The following is a 27,170-nucleotide window of genomic DNA, read 5'->3' on the forward strand; positions in this document are numbered from 1 at the left end:
GCAAAAACAAACTGACTGGCAGTGAAAGTCAGAGTCCCATGGGTTTAAATAGCAGGCAGCCCTGCCCAGGGTTTTCAGAAGGAGTAATAAAAACCTGACACTTAATCCTACCTACACTGAAGAACGACACCAAAAGTCCCAGGAATTGAACAGGACTGATGCGTCACCAGTAGCGTAGCTACTGGGGGGGCAGAGGGGGCCATCGCCCCGGGCCCTGACACATGAAGGGGCCCACTGGGAGCCAGGGCCACTACTGTGACGAGGCAGAACAGCGCATAGGAGCAGAGCAGTATAATGTCTGCTCCCCTCTGACGGAGACTCTGCACACTGCTCGCACAGTGGCGGCTGCAGTCTCCCCCCTGCAGTGAATGGTTTCGCCCGTCTGACCTGATCATGAAGCTTTTCCGGGCTGCAGTTTTCCTCACTCTGTGCACGCTGGGATTGGCTCAGGCACGCTGGGTCCTAGTGCCCACACTCTGCATTTCACTGACACTTCCTGGTCCTGCCTGCAGTGCAAACCTTATCAGTAAGCGGGGATGGAACTTATTAGGTTTATTAAATTCAGGTATGTCACTGTGAGACCGCTGGGGTATTGTGGGGGCTGAAAGTGGGTGAGGGGGGAACAGGGTACTGGGGGGTGAATGTAAGACCATGGGGGTATTGTGGGGGAGGGGGGACAGGGTACTGGGGGGTGAATGTAAGACCATGGGGGTATTGTGGGGGAGGGGAGACAGGACACTGGGGGGTGAATGTGAGACCATTTGGGTGCTGTGAGGGCAGAAGGTGGGTGAGGTGGGACAGGGCACTGAGGGGTGGATGTGAGATGATGGGGTATTGGGGCTGAAGTGGGGGAGGGGGCAGGTCACTGGGGGCTGAATATTATAATGTTTTGTTCTGATATTATATGTGATCCATCATGTAATATTTGCTGTCTGGGGAGGCTGGAGATGGGGGGGTGGTAGGGGGCTTTTGATGCGTACCACCTGGGTCTTTTATGAGTATTAGTATAAGGAGCCGCATACAGTAACCAAGAGCTGCATCACATTTACAGCACCACTCCGGCATTATTATTTATTTCATTACTGGAGCGGTGCTGACAATCCCTGCCCCCTGTCTGATACTCACCTTCTGGCGTCTTCATCTGTTTTAGTCTCCGCTCGGCTCCGTCTCCTGCAGTTTGTGGCCTGTCCAAGGCTCCAGTGTTTCATGGAGCAGCGCAGAGGTCACTAATCAATGTGAGTCTGTGGGAGCCTCGTTCTGGCCTCTTTCTCACTCTCAGGCTATGTGCACACGTTGCGGATTGGCCGCTGCAGATTCACAGCAGTTTTCCATCTGGTTTACAGTACCATGTAAACCTATGGAAAACCAAATCCGCAGTGCACATGGAGCGGAAAATACCGCGCGGAAACACTGCGTTTTATTTTCCGTAGCATGTGAATTCTTTTTGCGGATTCCGCAGCGTTTTACACCTGCTCCTGTATAGGATTCCGCAGGTGGTAAAACGCAGGTGAAATCTGCACAAAAAACACAGGAAATCTGCGGTGAATCCGCACACGAATCCGCAACAAGTGCACATAGCCTCATAGTCTCACATTGAGCGCCTGTGACATAGCTTCTCACTTCTGGCCTGTCAGAAGCTGCACTCACAAGTTTGAGCAGCGGCACTGCAGCAGTGCCACAAAATACTGAATACGCCGGAGGATGAGTAAATGACCGGGGCATCCAAACCATGTCAGGGAGCTGTGAGTCCATCATACTGTGTATAAGGGAGCTGCGGGTCCATCATACTGTGTATAAGGGAGCTGTGGGCCCATCATACTGTGTATAAGGGAGCTGCGGGTCCATCATACTGTGTATATGGGAGCTGCAGGCCCATCATACTGTGTATAAGGGAGCTGCGGGCCCATCACACTGTGTATAAGGGAGCTGTGAGTCCATCATACTGTGTATAAGGGAGCTGCAGGCCCATCATACTGTGTATAAGGGAGCTGCGGGCCCATCATACTGTGTATAAGGAAGCTGCGAGCCCATCATACTGTGTATAAGGGAGCTGCAGGCCCATCATACTGTGTATAAGGGAGCTGTGAGTCCATCATAGTGTATATAAGGGAGCTGCGGGCCCATCATACTGTGTATAAGGGAGCTGCGGGCCCATCATACTGTGTATAAGGGAGCTGCGGGCCCATCATACTGTGTATAAGGGAGCTGCGGGCCCATCATACTGTGTATAAGGAAGCTGTGGGTCCATCATACTGTGTACAGGGGAACTGTGGGGGACATCATACTGTTTGACAGGCGCCGCAGGCCCATCATACTGTGTATAGGGAACTGTGAAGGCATATTGTGCATATGGGAGCTGTTGGCCCATTACACTGTATATAGAGGAGCTCTGGGGGAACAGTGGGATCATACTGTGTAAAGGGGAGCAGTGAGAACATCATACTGTGTATAGGGGATCTGTGGGGGCCTTAGACTGTGTATATGGAAGCTTTAAGCTCACCATACTGTGTATAATGGAGCAGTACATGGGGGAACTTAGGGGACATTACTAAATGTTAAGTGGGCACTTCAGCATTATTGTTATAGGGGCACTCAGAGTATTGCGAACATCAAAGTTGCATATGGTCACAATATGGCGGTAAAATCAATGTTCGTTTTTGTATATAGATTTATTTTCAATAACAGTAGAGTCATATTCTGAGGTTCCCCTGTATTCACAATTAGAGTGCGCAACCGTAGCTGTAATCAGGGTTAGCTGGTTAGGGGCCCACTCAGATATTTCGCCCCCCCTAAGTTGAAACCCTAGCTACGCCTCTGTGCGTCACATATCACCCTCAACAAAGGCGTGGCGCCACCTAGAGGCTGAATCAATTACAAGAGGGACAGGAACTGGCACAGAAGTTACATCCACTTTGCCAGCATTGAGCGAGTGTCGAAATTAAAGAGAAGCCGAGATCATCATGAAATCTTATTACAGATAGAAAGTAAACGTCATGTGAACATTAGATCTCAATGACAGGATGTTAATTGGATATGGCTGTCATAGTACTGATGTTCGTGATGTGCATATTGCCTGCTTATGTCATGACATGGGTAGCCTAGAGGAAGAGTGCGCATACATAAGTTGGACCTGTGCTATGTACCATTGGTTTTTTTAAGTTAAAGGATTTTAGTGGCGCATGCCATGTTATTTTCTTATTCTACGTCCATTTTAATGTTTGCCTTCCTTATCCTTTTGCATCATGGAGCCCCTGGTCAGCAACGCTGAGCAGAATTGTCTAACACATTATGTCATTGCATGTCACATCATGTAGAGAACATTCATGAGTAGAGGAATTATAGATTAACCACGCACTGACTATTGATTGCAGTTTGAAGATGACATCATGGATATCAGCCTAAGGCTTCTCGACAAGAATCTGAATTACCTACAAGACGCATTTAAGGATTTATCTCGCAGAAACGACCCTGTGTACGTAAGCAGAGTAGTGAGTGCCATGGTGAGTGCATACAGAACCTCTGTACAGTTTACTTCATATTTATTTTTTTCATAAAATATATTATGAATATTTCTTATTGTGGGTTGTAGCCAAATCATTCTAGAAAACTTAGATATCACATTCTGAAAGGAAAGGGTAAAGAAAGGGGCGCAATAACGCAGTTGTCAAAATAACAATTAATTTACTGCAAGGTAAAATTCTCACCTTGTTCAAGAAATTCTGGATAGGATATTCAAGATGGCGACAATTCCGCGCTCCTCCAAAATCAGGCAAGGGAATCACAGAGTTCAGAAGGGTTGCATACCTTATTCAGGTCTATAAAACTATGCGTTTCGTGGATGTCCTGTCCACTTCCTCAAGTACATAGCCAATACTAACCACATGGTATTACTCACATATATAGGGTGGGCTGGACATAGAAAAAATGGGCGTCAAGCACACCTGGCGCCCTGAACGCTGCAGTTATACGTAAAATACAAACATAAATTTGTTGCATATCTATACAACAGTGATTAAAAATGCAATTTGTTTGCATAAAAATTATATATTTTTCTGCCACCAATAAAATTGAATTGAAAGGAAATAAAAAGTCTGGTAAGATTAAAAAACCTTTTTTCATAATATTTTCTTGTCTTAATTGCAGACCAGGATTAGAACCTACCATCCTTGGAAACATAGCGGAAGTGAAAAGACCTCGGGGCACAAACCACAATTTTTATTTTTATTTTTCGCACACATTTTTTATAAATGAATTTTATTCAGTATACATTTTAATTGATTTTTATACTTCCAATATCGATGTTTTTTTTAGGTATTCAAGTTTTTTTAAGCTACAAGAGTCAATCAACAGAATAGCTCAGAAGTCTGTGCCCTGAGGTCTTTTCACTTCCACAATGTTTCCAAGGATGGTAGGTTCTAATCCTGGTCTGCAATTAAGACAAAAGAATATTATGAAAGAAGATTTTTTAATCTTAGCAGACTTTTTATTTTCTTTCTTTTCACTTTTATTTGCAGAAAAGTCTTGCATTTTAATGTCATATATAATTTTTATGCTAACAAATTTCATTTTTAATCACTGTTGTATAGATATGCAACAAATTTATGTTTGAATTTTAAATATAACTGCAGCGTTCAGGGCGCCAGGTGTGTTTGACGCCCATTTTTTCTATGTCCAGCCCACCCTAGATAGATGAGTAATAGCATGTGGTTAGTATTGGCTATGTACATGAGGAAGTGGACAGGACGTCCACCAAATGCCTAGTTTTATAGCCCTGAATAAAGTACGCAACTCTTCTGAACTCTGTGATTCCCTTGCCTGATTTTGCGTTTCCGTGGGGTCGCCGCAGACGTGAAATCACCGCATGCGACCGCATCCTCATACAACGTATGTCCCTGCGTACCCAATATTAAAGATAGGTACGCAGGGAAACAAAAGTAGGCGGACCGTAGGCTGAGCTTCAGGGAGGAAGAAAGGAGGAAGTAGGCAGCCATCCGCAGCCCTCCCGACCACAAATGTGAAACCAGCCTTACCTCCATATGGAGTTGTATTCTTCTGAACCTCTGGAAACTTATTGTATTAGTATTTAATTAAAGTGACAACGCTCGGACCCACCAAGTAATCCTCTGGTACTCTTGTAGGCAAGTCTGATCCTGAAAAGTCACCCCCAAACCATCTTTTTTACAAATTATCTAGTACTCCATTCCACTCATTTTATTGTCCGCTTCTGTTGCTCCAGTTCCAGATGCCAAAACCGTATGCAAAATTCTATGTGTAACCTTACTAGTTAATAAATGTCAGGTAATAAAATATATCACCACTTTCCCCAATATAATGTACATTGCTGAAATTGTCCAATATCTGGATTATAGATCAACTCTAATGACGATAGTGGTGTCCTACAAGGAAACTGGAGTGAAGATTATACAAATGGAGTGTCTCCATCTGAATGGAATGGGAGTACTGCTATTCTACGACAATGGTATAAAAAGGATTGTGAACCTGTTAAATATGGCCAGTGTTGGGTCTTTGCTGCTGTGATGTGCACAGGTAAACAGATCATGTTCATGAGACATAAAATAATTCTTGGTGTTAGAGTATATGAAAACTTGCATTGATCATAGTTATAGATGCCAATTAAGTTTGCATGTTGTAACAAAACACTCCGGGATCGCCTTTGCTGGGGTCAAAGGTCACGTGGTTTGTGCATTAAACTCTGAGGCGACAGCAGGTTTCCAGGTAAACTGACCTCAGGTCAGGTTTATTAAAGTGAAAGCAAATACAGAAAACAAATCATAAAAATAAACCCTTGCCTGTCCGGCACTTACTAAACAAACACGTTCCTATCTAACAACTGGGGGGGCTACTCCCACCCAGCAAACATAACACAGGTCATGAGCACAGCTCTTACTCACATTGTCTCACACAGACAGGCATTCTGTGTGCCCCAGGCTGACACCTGAAACCTCCAGCTGGTCAGCCTTTATTCCTGCAGTTATTAACCCCTCGGTATCCTGAAGATACTGAGCGGCCTAATTCACATAGGACAAATACCTGGGCGAGATATACCTGCCCCCGACTACCAGGCCGACATGACTCTTACATATCCTCCCCCCCTGCTCATACCACTCCGGTCGAGCAAAGACACTCCTGAAACAGTGCACTCGGGACAGGGCATCAGCATTCCCCATCTGTACCCCGGGGCGGTGCTCCACCGTGAAGAGTAAGCCTGCAGGGCAAGGAACCACCGGGTTACCCGACTATTATGGTCCTTGTGGAGGTGCATCCATTTGAGAGGGGCATGGTCCGTGACCAGCCTAAACTTCCTACCTGCCAGGTAATATTTGAGGGAGTCGAGAGCCCATTTGATGGCTAGGCACTCTTTTTCAACCATGGCATACCTCTGCTCATGCACATTCAGTTTCCGACTGAGGTAGAGGACCGGGTGTTCGACTCCGTCCCTGACCTGGGAAAGTACAGCTCCAATACCAGTATCAGAAGCATCCGTTTGCACCACAAACTCGCTGCTGAAATCAGGAGTCACTAGTACGGGCTGAGAGCACAAAGCCCGTTTCAGGCTGCGGAAGGCCTCTTCAGCCGCTGAGGTCCATTTTACCATGACGGAATCCCTCCCTTTCGTAAGATCCGTCAAGGGGGTAGCCATGGCCGCAAAGTTGGGTATGAACCGGCGATAATAGCCGGCAATGCCCAGGAAAGCTTGAACTTGTTTCTTGTTCACTGGTTGCGGCCAGCCCTGAATTGCCTGTATTTTGTCGATCTGGGGTTTAACCACTCCTCTGCCAATCACATAGCCCAAGTATCGGGCTTCTTCAAGGCCGATGTGACATTTCTTGGGATTCGCCGTTAAGCCTGCATCTCTCAGGTCATCAATCACCACCTGTACCTTCCGGAGGTGAGTTTCCCAGTCCACGCTGTAAATTATGATGTCGTCTAGGTAGGCAGAGGCGTACTGCCTGTGGGGCCTCAAGACTCGATCCATCAATCTCTGGAACGTTGCTGGGGCTCCGTGAAGTCCAAACGGCATGTAGATATACTGGAACAGCCCTTCCGGTGTAGCAAATGCCGTCTTCTCTCTGGCCGCCTCGGCCAGAGGGATCTGCCAGTACCCCTTTGTTAGATCCAGGGTCGTAATATATCGGGCTTTACCCAGCCGATCGATCAACTCATCGACCCGGGGCATAGGGTAGGCATCAAATTTAGAAACCGCATTCAGTTTCCGAAAGTCATTGCAAAACCGTATAGAGCCATCCGGCTTAGGTATCAACACGATTGGACTGGACCAGGCGCTGTGCGACTCTTCAATGACTCCTAAGTCCAACATGGCCTTCACCTCCCGGGAGACGGCTTCACGGCGTGCTTCCGGAATCCGGTATGGCTTCACATGAACTGTGACACCAGGCTCTGTGACAATCTCATGTTTCACTAGCCTAGTCTGGCCAGGTTTTTCCGAGAAAAACTGTTGGTTCTGTAACAAAAACTGCTTAACCTCAGATTTTTGTCATTCAGACAGAGTCTCGGCTGTTGTGAAATTGGATTTTGGGCTCCCCCGGTGGCCACTGGTGGAATTGAACTGGTGTGCATCATCCTCTCTGTTCACCTGTTTCCATCAGGATGTGGGAGTCGCTATTTAGCCTTGCTCCTCTGTCACTTCCATGCCGGTCAACATTGTAATCAGAAGCCTTTCTGTGCATGTTCCTGCTGCTAGACAACTCCCAGCTAAGTTGGACTTAGTCCTTGTTTGTTTTTGCATTTTGTTCCAGTTCACAGCTGTAGTTTCGTTTCTGTGTCTGGAAAGCTCTTGTGATCTGAAATTGCCACTCTGATGTTATGAGTTAATACTAGAGTCTTAAAGTAATTTCAGGATGGTATTTTGATAGGGTTTTCAGCTGACCATGAAAGTGCCCTTTCTGTCTTCCTGCTATCTAGTAAGCGGACCTCAATTTTGCTAAACCTATTTTCATACTACGTTTGTCATTTCATCTAAAATCACCGCCAATATTTGTGGGGGCCTCTGTCTGCCTTTCGGGGAAATTTCTCTAGAGGTGAGCCAGGACTATATTTTCCTCTGCCAGGATTAGTTAGTCCTCCGGCCGGCGCTGGGCGTCTAGGGATAAAACGCAGGCTACGCTACCCGGCTACTGTTAGTTGTGCGGCAGGTTTAGTTCATGGTCAGTTTAGTTTCCATCCTTCCAAGAGCTAGTTCGTATGTTTGCTGGGCTATGTTCTCTTGCCATTGAGAACCATAACAGTTTGACCGGCCTAAAGGGTTAAATTAATTGACAGAGAAAGGAGAGAAAAGAGAAGTCTGCTGAAGATTTTTTTTTTTTTTCTCAGTTCTGAGTGTGCTTGTAATTGAATCTCTTGCAAGTCTGCCTATATTGCAGCCTTTCTCTCTCTCTCTCTCTCCTTCTAATCCTGGAATGGCTCTGTGTTCACCTGTTTAAAATGGATATTCAGAGTTTAGCTGCAGGTTTGAATAATCTCACCACGAAAGTTCAAAACTTACAAGATTTTGTTGTTCATGTTCCTATATCTGAACCTAGAATTCCTTTGCCTGAATTTTTCTCGGGGAATAGATCTTGCTTTCAAAATTTCAAAAATAATTGCAAGTTGTTTTTGTCCCTGAAATCTCGCTCTGCTGGAGATCCTGCTCAGCAGGTCAGGATTGTGATTTCTTTGCTCCGGGGCGACCCTCAGGATTGGGCTTTTGCATTGGCTCCAGGGGATCCTGCGTTGCTCAATGTGGATGCGTTTTTTCTGGCCTTGGGGTTGCTTTATGAGGAACCTCAGTTAGAACTTCAGGCGGAAAAGGCCTTGATGTCCCTATCTCAGGGGCAAGACGAAGCTGAAATATACTGCCAGAAATTCCGTAAATGGGCTGTGCTTACTCAGTGGAATGAGTGCGCCCTGGCGGCGAATTTCAGAGAGGGTCTCTCTGATGCCATTAAGGATGTTATGGTGGGGTTCCCTGTGCCTGCGGGTCTGAATGAGTCCATGACAATGGCTATCCAGATCGATAGGCGTCTGCGGGAGCGCAAACCTGTGCACCATTTGGCGGTGTCTACTGAGAAGACGCCAGAGAATATGCAATGTGATAGAATTCTGTCCAGAAGTGAACGGCAGAATTTTAGACGAAAAAATGGGTTGTGCTTCTATTGCGGTGATTCAACTCATGTTATATCAGCATGCTCTAAGCGTACTAAGAAGCTTGATAAGTCTGTTTCAATTGGCACTTTACAGTCTAAGTTTATTCTATCTGTGACCCTGATTTGTTCTTTATCATCTATTACCGCGGATGCCTATGTCGACTCTGGCGCCGCTTTGAGTCTTATGGATTGGTCCTTTGCCAAACGCTGTGGGTATGATTTAGAGCCTCTTGAAACTCCTATACCCCTGAAGGGGATTGACTCCACCCCATTGGCTAGCAATAAACCACAATACTGGACACAAGTAACTATGCGGATTAATCCGGATCACCAGGAGATTATTCGCTTTCTTGTGCTGTATAACCTACATGATGTGTTGGTGCTTGGATTGCCATGGCTGCAATCTCATAACCCAGTCCTTGACTGGAAAGCTATGTCTGTGTTAAGCTGGGGATGTAAGGGGACGCATGGGGACGTACCTGTGGTTTCCATTTCATCATCTATTCCCTCTGAGATTCCTGAATTCTTGACTGAATATCGTGACGTTTTTGAAGAACCTAAGCTTGGTTCATTACCTCCGCACCGGGAGTGCGATTGTGCCATAGATTTGATTCCGGGTAGTAAATACCCTAAGGGTCGTTTATTTAATCTGTCTGTGCCTGAACATGCTGCTATGCGAGAATATATAAAGGAGTCCTTGGAAAAGGGACATATTCATCCTTCGTCATCTCCCTTAGGAGCCGGTTTTTTCTTTGTGGCTAAGAAAGATGGCTCTTTGAGGCCGTGCATTGATTATCGGCTTTTGAATAAAATCACGGTTAAATATCAATATCCGTTGCCACTGCTGACTGATTTGTTTGCTCGCATAAAGGGGGCCAAGTGGTTCTCTAAGATAGATCTTCGTGGGGCGTATAATTTGGTGCGAATTAAGCAGGGGGATGAGTGGAAAACCGCATTTAATACGCCCGAGGGCCACTTTGAGTATTTGGTGATGCCTTTTGGTCTTTCAAATGCCCCTTCAGTCTTTCAGTCCTTTATGCATGACATTTTCCGTGATTTTTTGGATAAATTTATGATTGTGTATCTGGATGATATTTTGATTTTTTCGGATGACTGGGACTCTCATGTCCAGCAGGTCAGGAGGGTTTTTCAGGTTTTGCGGTCTAATTCCTTGTGTGTGAAGGGTTCTAAGTGTGTTTTTGGGGTTCAAAAGATTTCCTTTTTGGGATATATTTTTTCCCCCTCTTCCATCGAGATGGATCCTGTCAAGGTTCAGGCTATTTGTGATTGGACGCAACCCTCTTCTCTTAAGAGTCTTCAGAAATTTTTGGGCTTTGCTAACTTTTATCGTCGATTTATTGCTGGTTTTTCTGATGTTGTTAAACCATTGACTGATTTGACTAAGAAGGGTGCTGATGTTGCTGATTGGTCCCCTGCTGCTGTGGAGGCCTTTCGGGAGCTTAAGCGCCGCTTTTCTTCCGCCCCTGTGTTGCGTCAGCCTGATGTTGCTTTTCCTTTTCAGGTTGAGGTCGACGCTTCTGAAATCGGAGCTGGGGCGGTTTTGTCGCAGAGAAGTTCCGATTGCTCCGTGATGAGACCTTGTGCTTTTTTCTCGCGTAAATTTTCGCCCGCCGAGCGGAATTATGATGTTGGGAATCGGGAGCTTTTGGCCATGAAGTGGGCTTTTGAGGAGTGGCGTCATTGGCTTGAGGGGGCTAGACATCAGGTGGTGGTATTGACTGACCACAAAAATCTAATTTATCTTGAGTCCGCCAGACGCCTGAATCCTAGACAGGCGCGCTGGTCGTTGTTTTTCTCTCGGTTTAATTTTGTGGTGTCCTACCTGCCGGGTTCTAAGAATGTTAAGGCGGATGCCCTTTCTAGGAGTTTTGAGCCTGACTCCCCTGGTAATTCTGAACCTACAGGTATCCTTAAGGATGGAGTGATATTGTCTGCCGTTTCTCCAGACCTGCGGCGGGCCTTGCAGGAGTTTCAGGCGGATAGACCTGATCGTTGCCCACCTGGTAGACTGTTTGTTCCTGATGATTGGACCAGTAAAGTCATTTCTGAGGTTCATTCTTCTGCGTTGGCAGGTCATTCTGGAATCTTTGGTACCAGGGATTTGGTGGCAAGGTCCTTCTGGTGGCCTTCCCTGTCTCGAGATGTGCGAGGCTTCGTGCAGTCTTGTGACGTTTGTGCTCGGGCCAAGCCTTGTTGTTCTCGGGCTAGTGGATTGTTGTTGCCCTTGCCTATCCCGAAGAGGCCCTGGACGCACATCTCGATGGATTTTATTTCGGATCTTCCTGTTTCTCAGAAGATGTCTGTCATCTGGGTGGTGTGTGATCGTTTCTCTAAGATGGTCCATTTGGTTCCCCTGCCTAAGTTGCCTTCTTCTTCCGAGTTGGTTCCTCTGTTTTTTCAAAATGTGGTCCGTTTGCATGGTATTCCGGAGAATATCGTTTCTGACAGAGGTACCCAATTCGTGTCTAGATTTTGGCGAGCATTCTGTGCTAGGATGGGCATAGATTTGTCTTTCTCGTCTGCTTTCCATCCTCAGACTAATGGCCAGACCGAGCGGACGAATCAGACCTTGGAGACATATTTGAGGTGTTTTGTGTCTGCAGATCAGGATGATTGGGTTGCTTTTTTGCCTTTAGCGGAGTTTGCCCTCAATAATCGGGCCAGTTCTGCCACCTTGGTGTCTCCCTTTTTCTGTAATTCGGGGTTTCATCCTCGATTTTCTTCTGGTCAGGTGGAATCTTCGGATTGTCCTGGAGTGGATGCTGTGGTGGAGAGGTTGCATCAGATTTGGGGGCAGGTAGTGGACAATTTGAAGTTGTCCCAGGAGAAGACTCAGCTTTTTGCCAACCGCCGGCGTCGGGTTGGTCCTCGGCTTTGTGTTGGGGACTTGGTGTGGTTGTCTTCTCGTTTTGTCCCTATGAGGGTTTCTTCTCCCAAGTTTAAGCCTCGGTTCATCGGCCCGTACAAGATATTGGAGATTCTTAACCCTGTGTCCTTCCGTTTGGACCTCCCTGCATCTTTTTCTATTCATAATGTTTTTCATCGGTCATTATTGTGCAGGTATGAGGTACCGGTTGTGCCTTCCGTTGAGCCTCCTGCTCCGGTGTTGGTTGAGGGCGAGTTGGAGTACGTTGTGGAAAAAATCTTGGACTCCCGTGTTTCCAGACGGAAACTCCAGTATCTGGTCAAATGGAAGGGATACGGTCAGGAGGATAATTCTTGGGTGACTGCCTCTGATGTTCATGCCTCCGATTTGGTCCGTGCCTTTCATAGGGCTCATCCTGATCGCCCTGGTGGTTCTGGTGAGGGTTCGGTGCCCCCTCCTTGAGGGGGGGGTACTGTTGTGAAATTGGATTTTGGGCTCCCCCGGTGGCCACTGGTGGAATTGAACTGGTGTGCATCATCCTCTCTGTTCACCTGTTTCCATCAGGATGTGGGAGTCGCTATTTAGCCTTGCTCCTCTGTCACTTCCATGCCGGTCAACATTGTAATCAGAAGCCTTTCTGTGCATGTTCCTGCTGCTAGACAACTCCCAGCTAAGTTGGACTTAGTCCTTGTTTGTTTTTGCATTTTGTTCCAGTTCACAGCTGTAGTTTCGTTTCTGTGTCTGGAAAGCTCTTGTGATCTGAAATTGCCACTCTGATGTTATGAGTTAATACTAGAGTCTTAAAGTAATTTCAGGATGGTATTTTGATAGGGTTTTCAGCTGACCATGAAAGTGCCCTTTCTGTCTTCCTGCTATCTAGTAAGCAGACCTCAATTTTGCTAAACCTATTTTCATACTACGTTTGTCATTTCATCTAAAATCACCGCCAATATTTGTGGGGGCCTCTGTCTGCCTTTCGGGGAAATTTCTCTAGAGGTGAGCCAGGACTATATTTTCCTCTGCCAGGATTAGTTAGTCCTCCGGCCGGCGCTGGGCGTCTAGGGATAAAACGCAGGCTACGCTACCCGGCTACTGTTAGTTGTGCGGCAGGTTTAGTTCATGGTCAGTTTAGTTTCCATCCTTCCAAGAGCTAGTTCGTATGTTTGCTGGGCTATGTTCTCTTGCCATTGAGAACCATAACACTCGGCAATCTGCACCTCCGGTATGGTAGGTGAGCAAACCGGACGGGGCAGATCCGCTGTTAGGGCAGCGCGGTCTTTCCAGGGTTTTATCAGATTCACATGATAAATCTGCTCTGGTTTTCTCTTACCAGGCTGGTGCACTTTATAGTTCACTTCCCCAACTCGTTCCATGACCTCAAAGGGGCCCTGCCATTTTGCCAGAAATTTACTATCCACCGTAGGGATTAGGACCAACACCCTATCCCCGGGTGCAAACGTACGGACCTTGGCGTCTCTATCATAACTTTGCCTCTGGGCTCCCTGGGCCTGTAACATATGTTCCCTAACAAGGGGCATGAGAGCAGCAATCCGGTCCTGCATTTGCGTTACATGGTCTATTATCGTTTTAAAGGGAGTGACTTGACCTTCCCAGGTTTCTTTTGCGACGTCCAACAGTCCACGGGGACGACGGGCATATAATAGCTCGAAAGGCGAGAATCCTGTGGAAGACTGGGGAACTTCCCTAATGGCAAACAGCAAATAGGGTAACAAGTAATCCCAGTTCTCCCCATCTTTGTCTATCGCCTTCCGGAGCATCTGTTTTAAGGTTTTATTGAACCGCTCAACCAGGCCATCTGTTTGAGGGTGATAGACAGACGTACGCAACTGGTCTATTTGTAAGAGCCTGCAGAGCTCCTTCATCACCCTTGACATAAAGGGAGTCCCCTGGTCGGTGAGTATCTGTTTTGGAATTCCCACCCGACTAAACACGTGTACCAACTCTTTGGCGATCGTTTTGGTAGCAGTGTTACGCAAAGGGATGGCTTCGGGATAACGAGTGGCATAGTCCATGATGACGAGGATATGTTGATGCCCACGTGCGGACCGGGGAAGGGGCCCAACCAAATCCATCCCAATTCTCTCAAACGGGACCCCAATAACAGGGAGGGGTACCAAAGGGCTACGGAACCGAGGTTTAGGTGCCGAGATTTGGCACTCTGGACAGGACTCACAATAGTTACGCACATCATTGTGTATTCCGGGCCACACAAAACAATGCAATATCCTTTCTATGGTTTTTTGTACCCCCAGGTGTCCCCCCATTATATGTCCGTGGGCCAGGTCCAGTACCTTCCGCCGATAAGGTTTGGGTACCACTAACTGTTGCACAGTGTCTTCCCCTTTTTTCTCTACCTGGTAGAGTAAATCATTCTCAAGAACCATGTACGGGTACGCTAGCCTAGTGTCAGGTTCCACGGGTACGCTATCTATCACTTTTACATTTTTCCTAGCCTGAGTCAGGGTAGGATCTTTCATTTGTTCGCTGTGGAAGTCATCCAACTGAACTCCCAAATCGGGTAGGCAGGGTGCTGGATGACTGTCTGCCTCCGCCTCTCGCTGAGTTTCCTCAGTTTCCTCAGTTTCCCCCGCCATAACTGAGAAGGGGAACTGAAGGTTAGATTCAATAACCTCCCCAGCAACATCTTCCTGTGGGGTCTCGTCTAGGAACTCGGGACCTCCAGATGGCATGGGGGAAGATTCACGGTTACAGCTACCGTGAAGGAGCAACTGATTCTCCCACAACTGCCAGAAATTAGGAAAATCCCTGCCCAGGATTATATCATGTAACAATGCGGGAACGAGTCCCACTTTGTGTTGCACAGACCCATAGGGAGTGGAGATACATATGACCGCTGTAGGATATGAGCAGGTGTCACCATGCACACACGTTACAGAGAATTTATCAGACGGACCAGATGGAAGTGCCACCAGACTGGCTTTCACCAGAGTCACCACACTTCCAGAGTCTAGCAATGCCACAACATTTTTCCCATCTACAGACAATTCACGCAGGTGTTTCGCTGTATCATTTTGACCCGCATTCACACTTACTAGCCGTGTAACCAAAGACATGCGTTTCTTAGAGTCCGTAACGTCGCACTGCATGGGTTCAGTGGTAACAGGACAGTTCGCAGAAACATGGCCCTTCTCATGGCAACGGAAACACCTAACAGGCCCCCTACTGAGACCAGAGTCCGACACCCTTGATCTCGGGGTGCGAGCAGTCCAGTGTTCCTCCCCCACAGTTTTGGGCAATTTTCCTTCCCCCGCAGTCCCTGGAACAGTCTTACCGGTTCCACGAGGAGGAGGCACAGTTCGGGTAGTAGCGGTGTCATCAGGTAGTCCTTCCGCCACGGAATAACGCTCCACCAAGTCCACCAATTGATCCGCTGTCGCGGGATTTCCTTGGCTCACCCACTTTTTCAGCGCCGGTGGTAGTCCTCTCAGGTACTTGTCCAGAACGATCCGCTGGATTATCTCCGGAGTTGTCAGTACCTCGGGTTGCAGCCATTTCTTTATCAAGTAGATCAGGTCGAACATCTGCGACCGCGGCGGTTTATCTGGCTGATAGGTCCACTGATGTACCCTCTGTGCACGGACAGCCGTCATCACACCCAGCCGGGCCAGGACCTCAGCTTTCAGCCTCTCAAAGTCCTGAGCGACTTCCGGGTCCAAGTCATGGTAAGCTTTTTGGGCCTCACCGGAGAGAAACGGAGCAATTAGATCGGCCCATCGTTCCTTCGGCCACTTCTCTCTCAACGCTGTCCGCTCAAACGTTGTCAGGTACGCCTCGACGTCATCTTCTGCAGTCAGCTTTTGCCAGTACCGACTCACATGGATTCTCCTGGACTCTGCTTCCGGGTTAGCCTCAGGCATGCTCACCAAGCGCTGCGCCACCTGTTGGAGAAGCTGGCGGTCTGCAGCCGTCATGTCCAGTAACTCCTTCAGCTGTGCGGCCATCAAGCGGTTAGCTTCCTGCTGTGCGGCAGTGGCCTGCACTAGTGCTTTCACCACGTCTTCCATACTGTCGCCTGTGCCACGGAGTGCCCGCGTTCTCCACCACAATGTAACAAAACACTCCGGGATCGCCTTTGCTGGGGTCAAAGGTCACGTGGTTTGTGCATTAAACTCTGAGGCGACAGCAGGTTTCCAGGTAAACTGACCTCAGGTCAGGTTTATTAAAGTGAAAGCAAATACAGAAAACAAATCATAAAAATAAACCCTTGCCTGTCCGGCACTTACTAAACAAACACGTTCCTATCTAACAACTGGGGGGGCTACTCCCACCCAGCAAACATAACACAGGTCATGAGCACAGCTCTTACTCACATTGTCTCACACAGACAGGCATTCTGTGTGCCCCAGGCTGACACCTGAAACCTCCAGCTGGTCAGCCTTTATTCCTGCAGTTATTAACCCCTCGGTATCCTGAAGATACTGAGCGGCCTAATTCACATAGGACAAATACCTGGGCGAGATATACCTGCCCCCGACTACCAGGCCGACATGACTCTTACAATGTACACAATGGAACATGTTAGATCATTTTGTAGGCATTCATCAGAAAATTGATACTGGGTTCTTTCAATTAGTATAGAAGGGGCTATAGCTAATGTTCCCTCTCTCTCTTGCGCCATGTGTCCATTCTCCAAAACCAGTTTTGCAAATGTAGCAATTCCTATAAAGATGGAAATCCTTCATAATTAGCACTCAATAGTTTAAAGGAGCGTGTCACCAGATTTTCCCGAAATAAAGGACGGCCACCACCATTAGGGACTTTTTACAGGATACTGGAATGCTGTAGAAATAATCCCTCTGGTATTGAACTGTCGCCTCCTCTCTTCTTAAAATCGTCATCCTCCTTCCCGGTTTCATGTTGATGATGTGTCCTACGTCATCCACATGATGTTCCCAATTGCGCTCCTGTACAGGTGCCCTCATTTCTGCCTTGCTGATGGCAGAGAAAAGTACTGTGGTGCGCATGCTCTGGCTTTACTTTCAGATCATCGATGCTCTTTGGCCTTTCCCAGTGCATTCGCACTATAGTCCTTAGCTTTGTCCTTGGCAGGAGAGAGAGGTGCGATTGCGCAGGGGCACAATGGTACACTGTATGGATGACATAGCATGCGTCATGCACATGAAGCATGGAAGGAGGACGATTGTAAGAAGAGAGGAAGCACCAGATCAAGACCAGAGACACCCATCAGACCAGACTGCACAGTATGTGGGCATAATGAAAGCTCTTTTTCTTATTTTCAGAGAGGATTGGGGGACTTTTTTACAGTATTCCAGTATGCTATAAAAAGGCCTAATGGTGATGGCCATACTTTTTATGGGAAAAACCTAGTGATAGGTTCCCTTTAGGTGGCTATAATCGGTCATGGCTGGGTCTTTTATTCAAAGTGTTATTTAAGAAATACAAATTTGCCATGAATTGCCCATTAAATGGTTATTTTCAAGTTGTCTGTTGAGCAGTAAACATCTTTCCAGTCTCTTTCACTTCCTGGTTTCTGGTAGGACAGTCAACTATGAGTGGTTTCTTCTAAATATACACTGCTATCATTATATCTTCACATATAGTTGTAACAGGGCATTTTAACAAGCACACAGCTTCGAACAGTGAGAGTGTTGATTAATAGTAACCTATATATAACAGTGCATTTGAACAAACACACAGCTTCAGACAGTGAGAGCCATGACTAACGGGAACCTGTCAGCTGATACATGCTGCCCTTGGTTTGCCCACAGCATTTCAGAGACAAACATACATGGATGTGATTGTACAGCCAGTGGGTGATACATGCTGCCCACAGTTTAAGCAGCATGTATCAGCTGATAGGTTCCCTTTAAGAGAACTGGTCTGAATGTAGCTAACACTGGGGACTGGTGATTTTGCCAAAATTTCTAACAGCAGCTTGGTAGGAGCTAAGAAGGAGGGGAGGAAGATGAGCAGCACACTGTTATATAGAAATCAGTTGGCAGGAGAGAGGTGACTGGTATTTTAGGTGCTAATCCCTCTCCTGAAATATTACTACAGTGCACACTCTGCAAGGGTCTGGACAGGAACTAGTGGACAAGCTCCATGGAAACCAGCTGTACACTATGAAGAATAAAGTCTTGAGAATGATAATATAGAAAAAGCAAGTCAGTTGCGAACCTGCTTATTTTCTTACTGTCTAACTAACACAAATTAATAACTAAATTACTAATTAAATTAATAAGTAATCACTAAAGCAATAACCTAATGTATACTATTACAGAGATTGCACAGAGCTCTATGGCATTATCCAGACCAGGCAGGCATCAGAATGAGCGGGCAACTGAGACACCTTTGCTTTGCTTTGCACCTACAGTCAAGAGCTGCAGAGCTTGAAAAAGTAGGGTGGGAATTGAGTTGATTAACTGTTGCTTCCCACTTAGTAATAGGCAACAGTAATGGGTTAATATGGCAGTCAGGGCAAATTTGATTCTGTGTCAATTAATGTTAAAAAAAAGTGTTTTTAATTGTATTTTCTGTTGATGAAAACAGACATACTGTATATAAGTAGATTGAATGGTTCTTTTTGACTCCTTTTCTCCAGTGATGAGAAACTTAGGTATCCCAACACGTGTCGTCACAAACTTTAATTCTGCGCACGATACTAGTAGCAATCTGATCGTTGATGAGTATTATGACACAACTGGAAAGAAACTTGCTAAAGAAAGCAACGACAGCATCTGGTAAGGCAAAGAGTAGTGATGAGCGAATATACTCGTTACTTGAGATTTCATGAGCATGTTCGGGGGTCCTCCGAGTATTTTTTAGTGCTCGGAGATTTAGTTTTTCTTGCCGCAGCTGAATGATTTACATCTGTTAACCAGCATAAGTACATGTGGGGGTTGCCTGGTTGCTAGGGAATCCCTACATGTACGTATGCTGGCTAACAGATGTAAATCACTCTGCTGCGGCAAGAAAAACTAAATCTCCGAGCACTAAAAAATACTCGGAGGACCCCCGAACATGCTCATGAAATCTCGAGTAACGAGAATATTCGCTCATCACTAGCAAAGAGTTAATTCAACATTACAAATATTGTACTTGTACTAGTATTTGGGCATATATATATATATATATATATATATATATATATATATATATATATATATATATATATATATATATATATATATATATATATATATATATATATATATACCGTATATGTGTGTGTGTGTGTGTGTGTGTGTGTGTGTGTATGCCTATTGCTCATTTTGAAAAGGACTCCACACAAATGCATTTCCCTTCAAAGTAATTATGGGAATCCATGGAACTACCATAATCTGCTGTAAGATTACAAATACACATACTACATTCAGGAAGAGTAAAAACCAATTTACACGGGCTGATCCGATAATCATACTAACAATTGTTCAGTCCCTTTAGATTTTTTTGTTCCCTATTTAAAGGGATTAATCTGCAGGTTAATGGCGTTCTAAAGCTCCCCAGAGCTCGCACTGAGAGCTCCATTGCCAAAAGGAAATGATCTTTATCCCTCCCAACAGTTTCCGCCTTTCAGACATATGGTTGCAGCCGACCACGCACTGAGCAGCTCCGACCGCACCCTATGACTGAAAGGGGAATAAAGCTAATTTCTTCCCATATCTTGGCTAGTACTAATGATCTCATGATTAATAAACATCAATAGACAATGGTTACTAAAGATTGTACTTACTCATAATATAGATTTTCACAAGAATCTGTGCACAGACACTGAACAAGTAGAGATTGCAACTCAGTTTGACCAAAGCCCTTCATAGATGACTACTGACTTTAAAGGGAACCTGTCACCCCCAAAATGGAAGATGAACTAAGCCCACCGGCATCAGGGGCATATCTACAGCATTCTGGAATGCTGTAAATACTGTAAGCCCCCGATGTATCCTGAAAGATGAGAAAAAGAGGTTAGATTATACTCACCCAGGGGTGGTCCCGATGCGGTCAGGTCCGATGGGCGTCGCGGTTCGGTCCGGGGCCTCATATCTTCTTACGATGACGTCCTCTTCTTGTATTCACGCTGTGGTTCCGGCACAGGGCAGACAAAGTACGCCTGCGCCGTACAGGCGTACTTTGTCTGCCCTGTGCCGGAACCACAGCGTGAAGACAAGAAGAGGACGTCATCGTAAGAAGATGGGAGGCCCCGGACCGGACCGCCATGCCCATCGGACCAGAACAGAACCAGGACTGCCCCTGGGTAAGTAGAATCTAACCTCTTTTTCTCATCTTTCAGGATACATCGGGGGCTTATCTACAGCCTTACAGAATGCTGTAGATAAGCCCCTGATGCCGGTGGGCTTAGCTCATCTTCCATTTTGGGGGTGACAGGTTCCCTTTAAAGCACTGCTCCAGTTTTTTTTTTTATTATTGCAGCGCTGGATTGGTGCTAGTAATCTAAGCACTCTGCCCCCAGTCTTATACTTACAGGCCACCGTCTTCATCTTTTATCAGATCCACTCCATTCAGTCTTCTGCAGGTTGTCACCTGCCATATCTTTCCAGTGTTAGCTGAGTGACCCAGAAGTCATAACTCAATGTAAGTCTATGATAGCCAGAACAAGACCAAAACGAGGCTTAAAGAGACTTACAATGAGAGCTTGTGACCATTACCTCTGACTTCTGGTCAGTCGTAAGTTGCGGTCACAAGATGGTAGATCAGGACAGGAGCAGTGCTGATGACAGATGAAGACGGCAGCTGGTGAGTATAATACTAGGGTCAGGAAACTTAGATTTCTAGCACCACTCTAGTGCTGAAAGAAAAAAAATGCTGAAGTGGTGCTTTAATATCACTTCTGAAACTGTAAGAACATCACACAGATGTGTTACTCAAACTGCAATATACAGAAAGACAGAGAGAGGCAATATCAATATAAATAAGAGGCATCATGATTACTCGCTAATCCCGCCCCCTGCTCAGTAGCTCCGCCCCCACCACATCACCACACATAATCCCGCCCTCCACCACACATAATCCCACCCCCACCACATCACCACACATAATCCCACCCCCCACATCACCAAACATAATCCCACCCCCACCACATTACCACACATAATCCCCCCACCACCACACATAATCCCGCCACCCCAACACATCACCACACATAATCCTGCTCCCCCACGCTATTACCACACATAATACTGCCCCCCACCACACATAATCCCGCCCCCACCACATCACCACACATAACCTCCGCCCCCACCACATCACCACACAAAATCCTGCCCCACCACATCACCACACATAATCCCGCCCCCCACCACATTACCACACATAATCCCGCCCCCACCACATTACCACACATAATCCCCCCCACATTGCCACACATAATCCCGCCCCCCACCACATTACCACAGATAAGCCCACCCCCACCACATTACCACAGATAATCCTGCCCCCCACCACATTACCACACATAATCCTGCCCCCCACCACATTACCACAGATAATCCTGCCCCCCCACCACATTACCACACATAATCCCGGCCTCCACCACATTACCACACATAATCCCGCCCCCCACCACATTACCACACATAATCCCCCCCACCACATCACCACACATAATCCCGCCCCCCCACCACATTGCCAAAGATAATCCCGCCCCCTCACCACATTACGACACATAATCCCGCCCCCCACCACATTACCACATAATCCCGCCCCCCATATTACCACACAAGGCTCTGTCCCCACATGTTACCACAAGAGGCTCCGTCCCCACACATTACCACATGAGGCTCTGTCTCCACACATTACCACACAAGGCTTCGTCCCCACACATTACCACAGGAGGCTCCGTCCCCCCACATTAACACACGAGGCTCCGTCCCCACACATTACCACACGAGGCTCCATCCACACACATTACCACACAAGGGTTTAATCACCAGCAGCGTTAGTTAGATAGCAATGAGCGTGCCGAGCGTTAGCTGGCTGGAAACAGCTAGTAGTAACATAAAACAGTAACATTAGAGTGCCAAATCTTCTGATGAAAAAGCTATTAGAACCGAACAGTTTTGCTCCATGGGAACAAATGTTTAATCAAGGAGAAGGGCCCAATCCCATGCACACTGAACCCTTAATATACAGGTGCTTCTCACAAAATTAGAATATCATCAAAAAGTTAATTTATTGCAGTTCTTTAATGCAAGTAGTGAAACTCATATATTGTATAGACTCATTAAAAACAGAGTCATCTATTTCACGTCTTTATTTCTGTTAATGTTGATGATAATTTTTGTGAGGAGTGCCTGTACATGACTTATATACAGTTTTTTAGTAAATGTGTTCGCTTTATATTACTGCTGCGTCATGTGGAAACATCAGTTCTGCTAAAATTATGCGTTATTCCACTAGGAATTTTCATGTATGGTGTGAATGCTGGATGGCAAGAAGAGACTTACCACCTGGGTATGGAGGGTGGCAAGTCCTAGATCCAACACCCCAGGAAACAAGCAATGGTAGGAGCTTGACAACCTATAAATCTTTACTAAAGGAAGACATCTGTGCTAACTTGTTTGTCTCTGAATAGGAATATTTTGCTGCGGCCCTACCTCTGTAAATGCCATAAAAGAAGGCGAAGTGCAGCTTACCTACGATGGGCCTTTTGTTTTTTCCATGGTCAATGCAGACTGTGTGAAATGGACGGTATATGGCACAAAGAAAGAAAAACATTTCTGTGACCCACATTTGGTTGGCTATCGCATCAGTACAAAATGTGTGGGGACAGATGAACGTGACGATATCACACACACCTATAAGTATGATGAAGGTATGTGGCACATTAAGAAACCTATTAAAATACATTAACATATTACCACATATACTGTACCTTCAACTTAATATTTATGGTAGGACATTAATCACATGTATTATAAGCTATCCTTATGAATTATAATTCTAAATAATTATTTGCCTTTGAACCATTCAATGAGGAAAAAACACAACTATATTGACAGGCAAAAGGATTACGGTACATTGTTTTGAACTTTTGACTTTCAAGGTCCATATCTCTCCATCACTACTGCTTTGAATGAGAGCCTTCCATCATTTTATAGATAATCATCTTGGCTGTCTCATACATAAATTTGAATTGCAACTATTAAGCATATGATTAGTTATGCAGATTATTGTCATGTCGCTGCATTGTTACTGTTTTGCTCCAGGTGGTGGAAAAATCTTTTTTCTTCCTGCATTCTACAAAATACAACCAGTTCTCACATTTCCTAATAGCTCAGTGTATTATTAGGTTGATTCTCAAGTGAGAGCTCATTGGTTGGAATTGAGGGGCAGCAATGAAGAAAATTTCACAAGAAAAGAGAAACGGCATTATCCAACTCATCGATAGCGGTCTCTCGGCCAAGAAAATTGCCAAACTGCATCATGTCAGTGCCTTCACAGTTGAAAGAATATGAAATGACAGTCCGTCTCTCCATTCAAAAGCTAAGAAGTGGACATCCAAGCAAAATATTGGAGTCAACAAGTTGGCTAATCACAAGGTACAGTTTTGCTCAAGAGTTTACATACCCCAGCAGAATTTTTGCTTTCTTGGCCTTTTTTCAGAGAATATGAATGATAACACCAAAACTTTATCTCCACTCGTAGCTAGTGGTTGGGTGAAGCAATTTATTGTCAAACTACTGTGTTTTCTATTTTTAAATCATAATGCCAATCCAAAACATCCAAATGACCCTGATCAAAAGTTCACATGTCCCATTTCTTAATACCTTGTACTGCCCCCTCGAACACCAATGACAGCTTGAAGTCTTTTGTGGTAGTTGTGGATGAGGTTCTTTATTTTCTCAGATGGTAAAGCTGCCCAGTCTTCTTGGCAAAAAAGCCTCCAGTTCCTGTCAATTTCTGGGCTGTCTAGCATGAACTGCGCGTTTGAGATCTTCCCATAGTGTCTCAATGATATTGAGGTCAGGAGACTTAGATGGCCACTCCAGAACCTTCACTTTGTTCTGCTGTAGCCAATGACAGTTGACTTAGCCTTGTGTTTTGGATCATTGTCATGTTGGAATGTCCAAGTACGTCCCATGTGCACCTTCTGGGCTGATGATTGCAAATTTGCCTCCAGTATTTGCTGATAACGTACTGCATTCGTCTTTCCTTCAACTTTGACCAAGTTTCCTGAGAATTTATAGCTCACACATCCCCAAAACATCAGCGATCCACCTCCGTGCTTTACAGTAGGAATGGTGTTCCTTTCATTATAGGCCTTGTTGACCTCTCTCCAAATGTAACGTTTATGGTTGTGGCCAAAAAGTTCAACTTTGGTCTCTTCACTCCAAATTACCTTGTTCCAGAATTTTTGAGGCTTGTCTCTGTGCTGTTTTGCGTTTTGTAGGCAAGATACTTTGTGGCATTTGCGCAGTAATGGTTTTCTTCTGGCGACTCGACCATGCAGCCCATATTTCTTCAAGTGCCTCCTTATTGTGCATCTTGAAACAGCCACACCACTAGTTTTCAGAGAATGCTGTATTTCAGCTGATGTTATTTGTCGGTTTTTCTTTGCATCCCGGACAATTTTCCTGCCAGTTGTGGACAAAATTTTTGCTTGTTTACCTGACCGTGGTTTTGTTTTTACAGAGCCCCTGATTTTCTATTTGTTAATCACAGCTTGAATGCTGCTGACTGGCATTATCAATTCCTTGGATATCTTTTTGTATCCCTTTCCTGTTTTATACAGTTCAACTACCTTTTCCTGTAGATCCGCTGACAATTCTTTTGCTTTCCCCATGAGTCACAATCCAGAAACCTCAGTGACTGGATGAAAGATATAAAAGTCTGTCTGGATCCCAGAAACTCACCCAACTTTTATGCATACACACTGATTACAAGCAAACAGTTCATGGGGGGATGTTACCTTTAGCAGCCATTCAAACCCATTTGTGTCAACGTCTGTGCATGTTATCAGGCCAAAATCACAAGGGAATGTGAACTTTTGATCAGGGTCATTTGGATGTTTTGGATTGTCATTATGATGTTAAAAGATAAAACACAGTAGTTTGACAATAAATGGATTCACCCAACCAGCAACTATGAATGAAGATAATGTTTTGGTGTTATCATTCATAGTCTCTGAAAAAAATGCCAAGAAAACAAAAATTCTGCCAGGGTATGTAAACTTTTGAGCACAACTGTATATCAGTTCTGGCACAACAAACAAGGCAGTGAAGGTGGCTCATACGTATGCTTCATAATAGTGAGATCACAGACGTCCATGCATTACACACATCTGGAATGGTGGCCCGAAAAAAAGATGAACAAGCCTTGACTTCAATATCATCATAAGAAGCGTCAGCTCTGGTTTGCAAAAAATTATGATAGTGGACAATAGAAGATTGTAAACAGGTGATTTGGAGTGATGAGATGAAAGTCAATAGACTAGGCTCTGATGGGTGCAAATGGGTCTGGAAGAAAGAAGGGAAAAAGGAGCTAATGGATCTAGAAATTGAAAGAATTGTCAAGTTTAGAGGAAGAAGCCTGATGATATGGGGTTGTTTCATAGCTAAAGGTATTGGTTACTTCATCGGGATTGATGGTGGTCTGAATGCTGAGCTACAGTGGGGCAAAAAAGTATTTAGTCATTCAGCAATAGTGCAAGTTCCACCACTTAAAAAGATGAGAGGCGTCTGTAATTTACATCATAGGTAGACCTCAACTATGGGAGACAAACTGAGAAAAAAAAATCCAGAAAATCACATTGTCTGTTTTTTTTATCATTTTATTTGCATATTATGGTGGAAAATAAGTATTTGGTCAGAAACAAAATTTCATCTCAATACTTTGTAATATATCCTTTGTTGGCAATGACAGAGGTCAAACGTTTTCTGTAAGTCTTCACAAGGTTGCCACACACTGTTGTTGGTATGTTGGCCCATTCCTCCATGCAGATCTCCTCTAGAGCAGTGATGTTTTTGGCTTTTCGCTTGGCAACACGGACTTTCAACTCCCTCCAAAGGTTTTCTATAGGGTTGAGATCTGGAGACTGGCTAGGCCACTCCAGGACCTTGAAATGCTTCTTACGAAGCCACTCCTTCGTTGCCCTGGCAGTGTGCTTTGGATCATTGTCATGTTGAAAGACCCAGCCACGTTTCATCTTCAATGCCCTTGCTGATGGAAGGAGGTTTGCACTCAAAATCTCACGATACATGGCCCCATTCATTCTTTCATGTACCCGGATCAGTCGTCCTGGCCCCTTTGCAGAGAAACAGCCCCAAAGCATGATGTTTCCACCACCATGCTTTACAGTAGGTATGGTGTTTGATGGATGCAACTCGGTATTCTTTTTCCTCCAAACACGACAAGTTGTGTTTCTACCAAACAGTTCCAGTTTGGTTTCATAAGACCATAGGACATTCTCCCAAAACTCCTCTGGATCATCCAAATGCTCTCTAGCAAACTTCAGATGGGCCCGGACATGTACTGGCTTAGCAGTGGGACACGTCTGGCACTGCAGGATCTGAGTCCATGGTGGCGTAGTGTGTTACTTATGGTAGGCCTTGTTACATTGGTCCCAGCTCTCTGCAGTTCATTCACTAGGTCCCCCCGCGTGGTTCTGGGATTTTTGCTCACCGTTCTTGTGATCATTCTGACCCCACGGGGTGGGATTTTGCGTGGAGCCCCAGATCGAGGGAGATTATCAGTGGTCTTGAATGTCTTCCATTTTCTAATTATTGCTCCCACTGTTGATTTCTTCACTCCAAGCAGGTTGGCTATTGCAGATTCAGTCTTCCCAGCCTGGTGCAGGGCTACAATTTTGTTTCTGGTGTCCTTTGACAGCTCTTTGGTCTTCACCATAGTGGAGTTTGGAGTCAGACTGTTTGAGGGTGTGCACAGGTGTCTTTTTATACTGATAACAAGTTTAAACAGGTGCCATTACTACTGGTAATGAGTGGAGGAAAGAGGAGACTCTTAAAGAAGAAGTTACAGGTCTGTGAGAGCCAGAAATCTTGATTGTTTGTTTCTGACCAAATACTTATTTTCCACCATAATATGCAAATAAAATGATAAAAAAACAGACAATGTGATTTTCTGGATTTTTTTTTCTCAGT

General features: G+C 45.4%; 1 protein-coding gene across 1 annotated transcript in view; it reads left to right on the top strand.

Annotated features, from left to right (window-relative positions):
- LOC143765207 (protein-glutamine gamma-glutamyltransferase 5-like) overlaps window positions 1–27,170 on the top strand; it is a 70,748-nt gene that overhangs the window by 34,810 nt on the left and 8,768 nt on the right. The window contains exons 5-9 of the mRNA XM_077251646.1: window positions 3,372–3,500; window positions 5,370–5,547; window positions 18,656–18,794; window positions 22,468–22,571; window positions 22,643–22,882. Of these exons, the coding sequence (XP_077107761.1) occupies window positions 3,372–3,500; window positions 5,370–5,547; window positions 18,656–18,794; window positions 22,468–22,571; window positions 22,643–22,882 (790 nt within the window). The remainder of the gene's footprint in view (window positions 1–3,371; window positions 3,501–5,369; window positions 5,548–18,655; window positions 18,795–22,467; window positions 22,572–22,642; window positions 22,883–27,170) is intronic.

This window comes from Ranitomeya variabilis, chromosome 4, assembly GCF_051348905.1.
Source record: "Ranitomeya variabilis isolate aRanVar5 chromosome 4, aRanVar5.hap1, whole genome shotgun sequence".
NCBI classification, from domain to species: Eukaryota; Metazoa; Chordata; class Amphibia; order Anura; family Dendrobatidae; genus Ranitomeya; species Ranitomeya variabilis.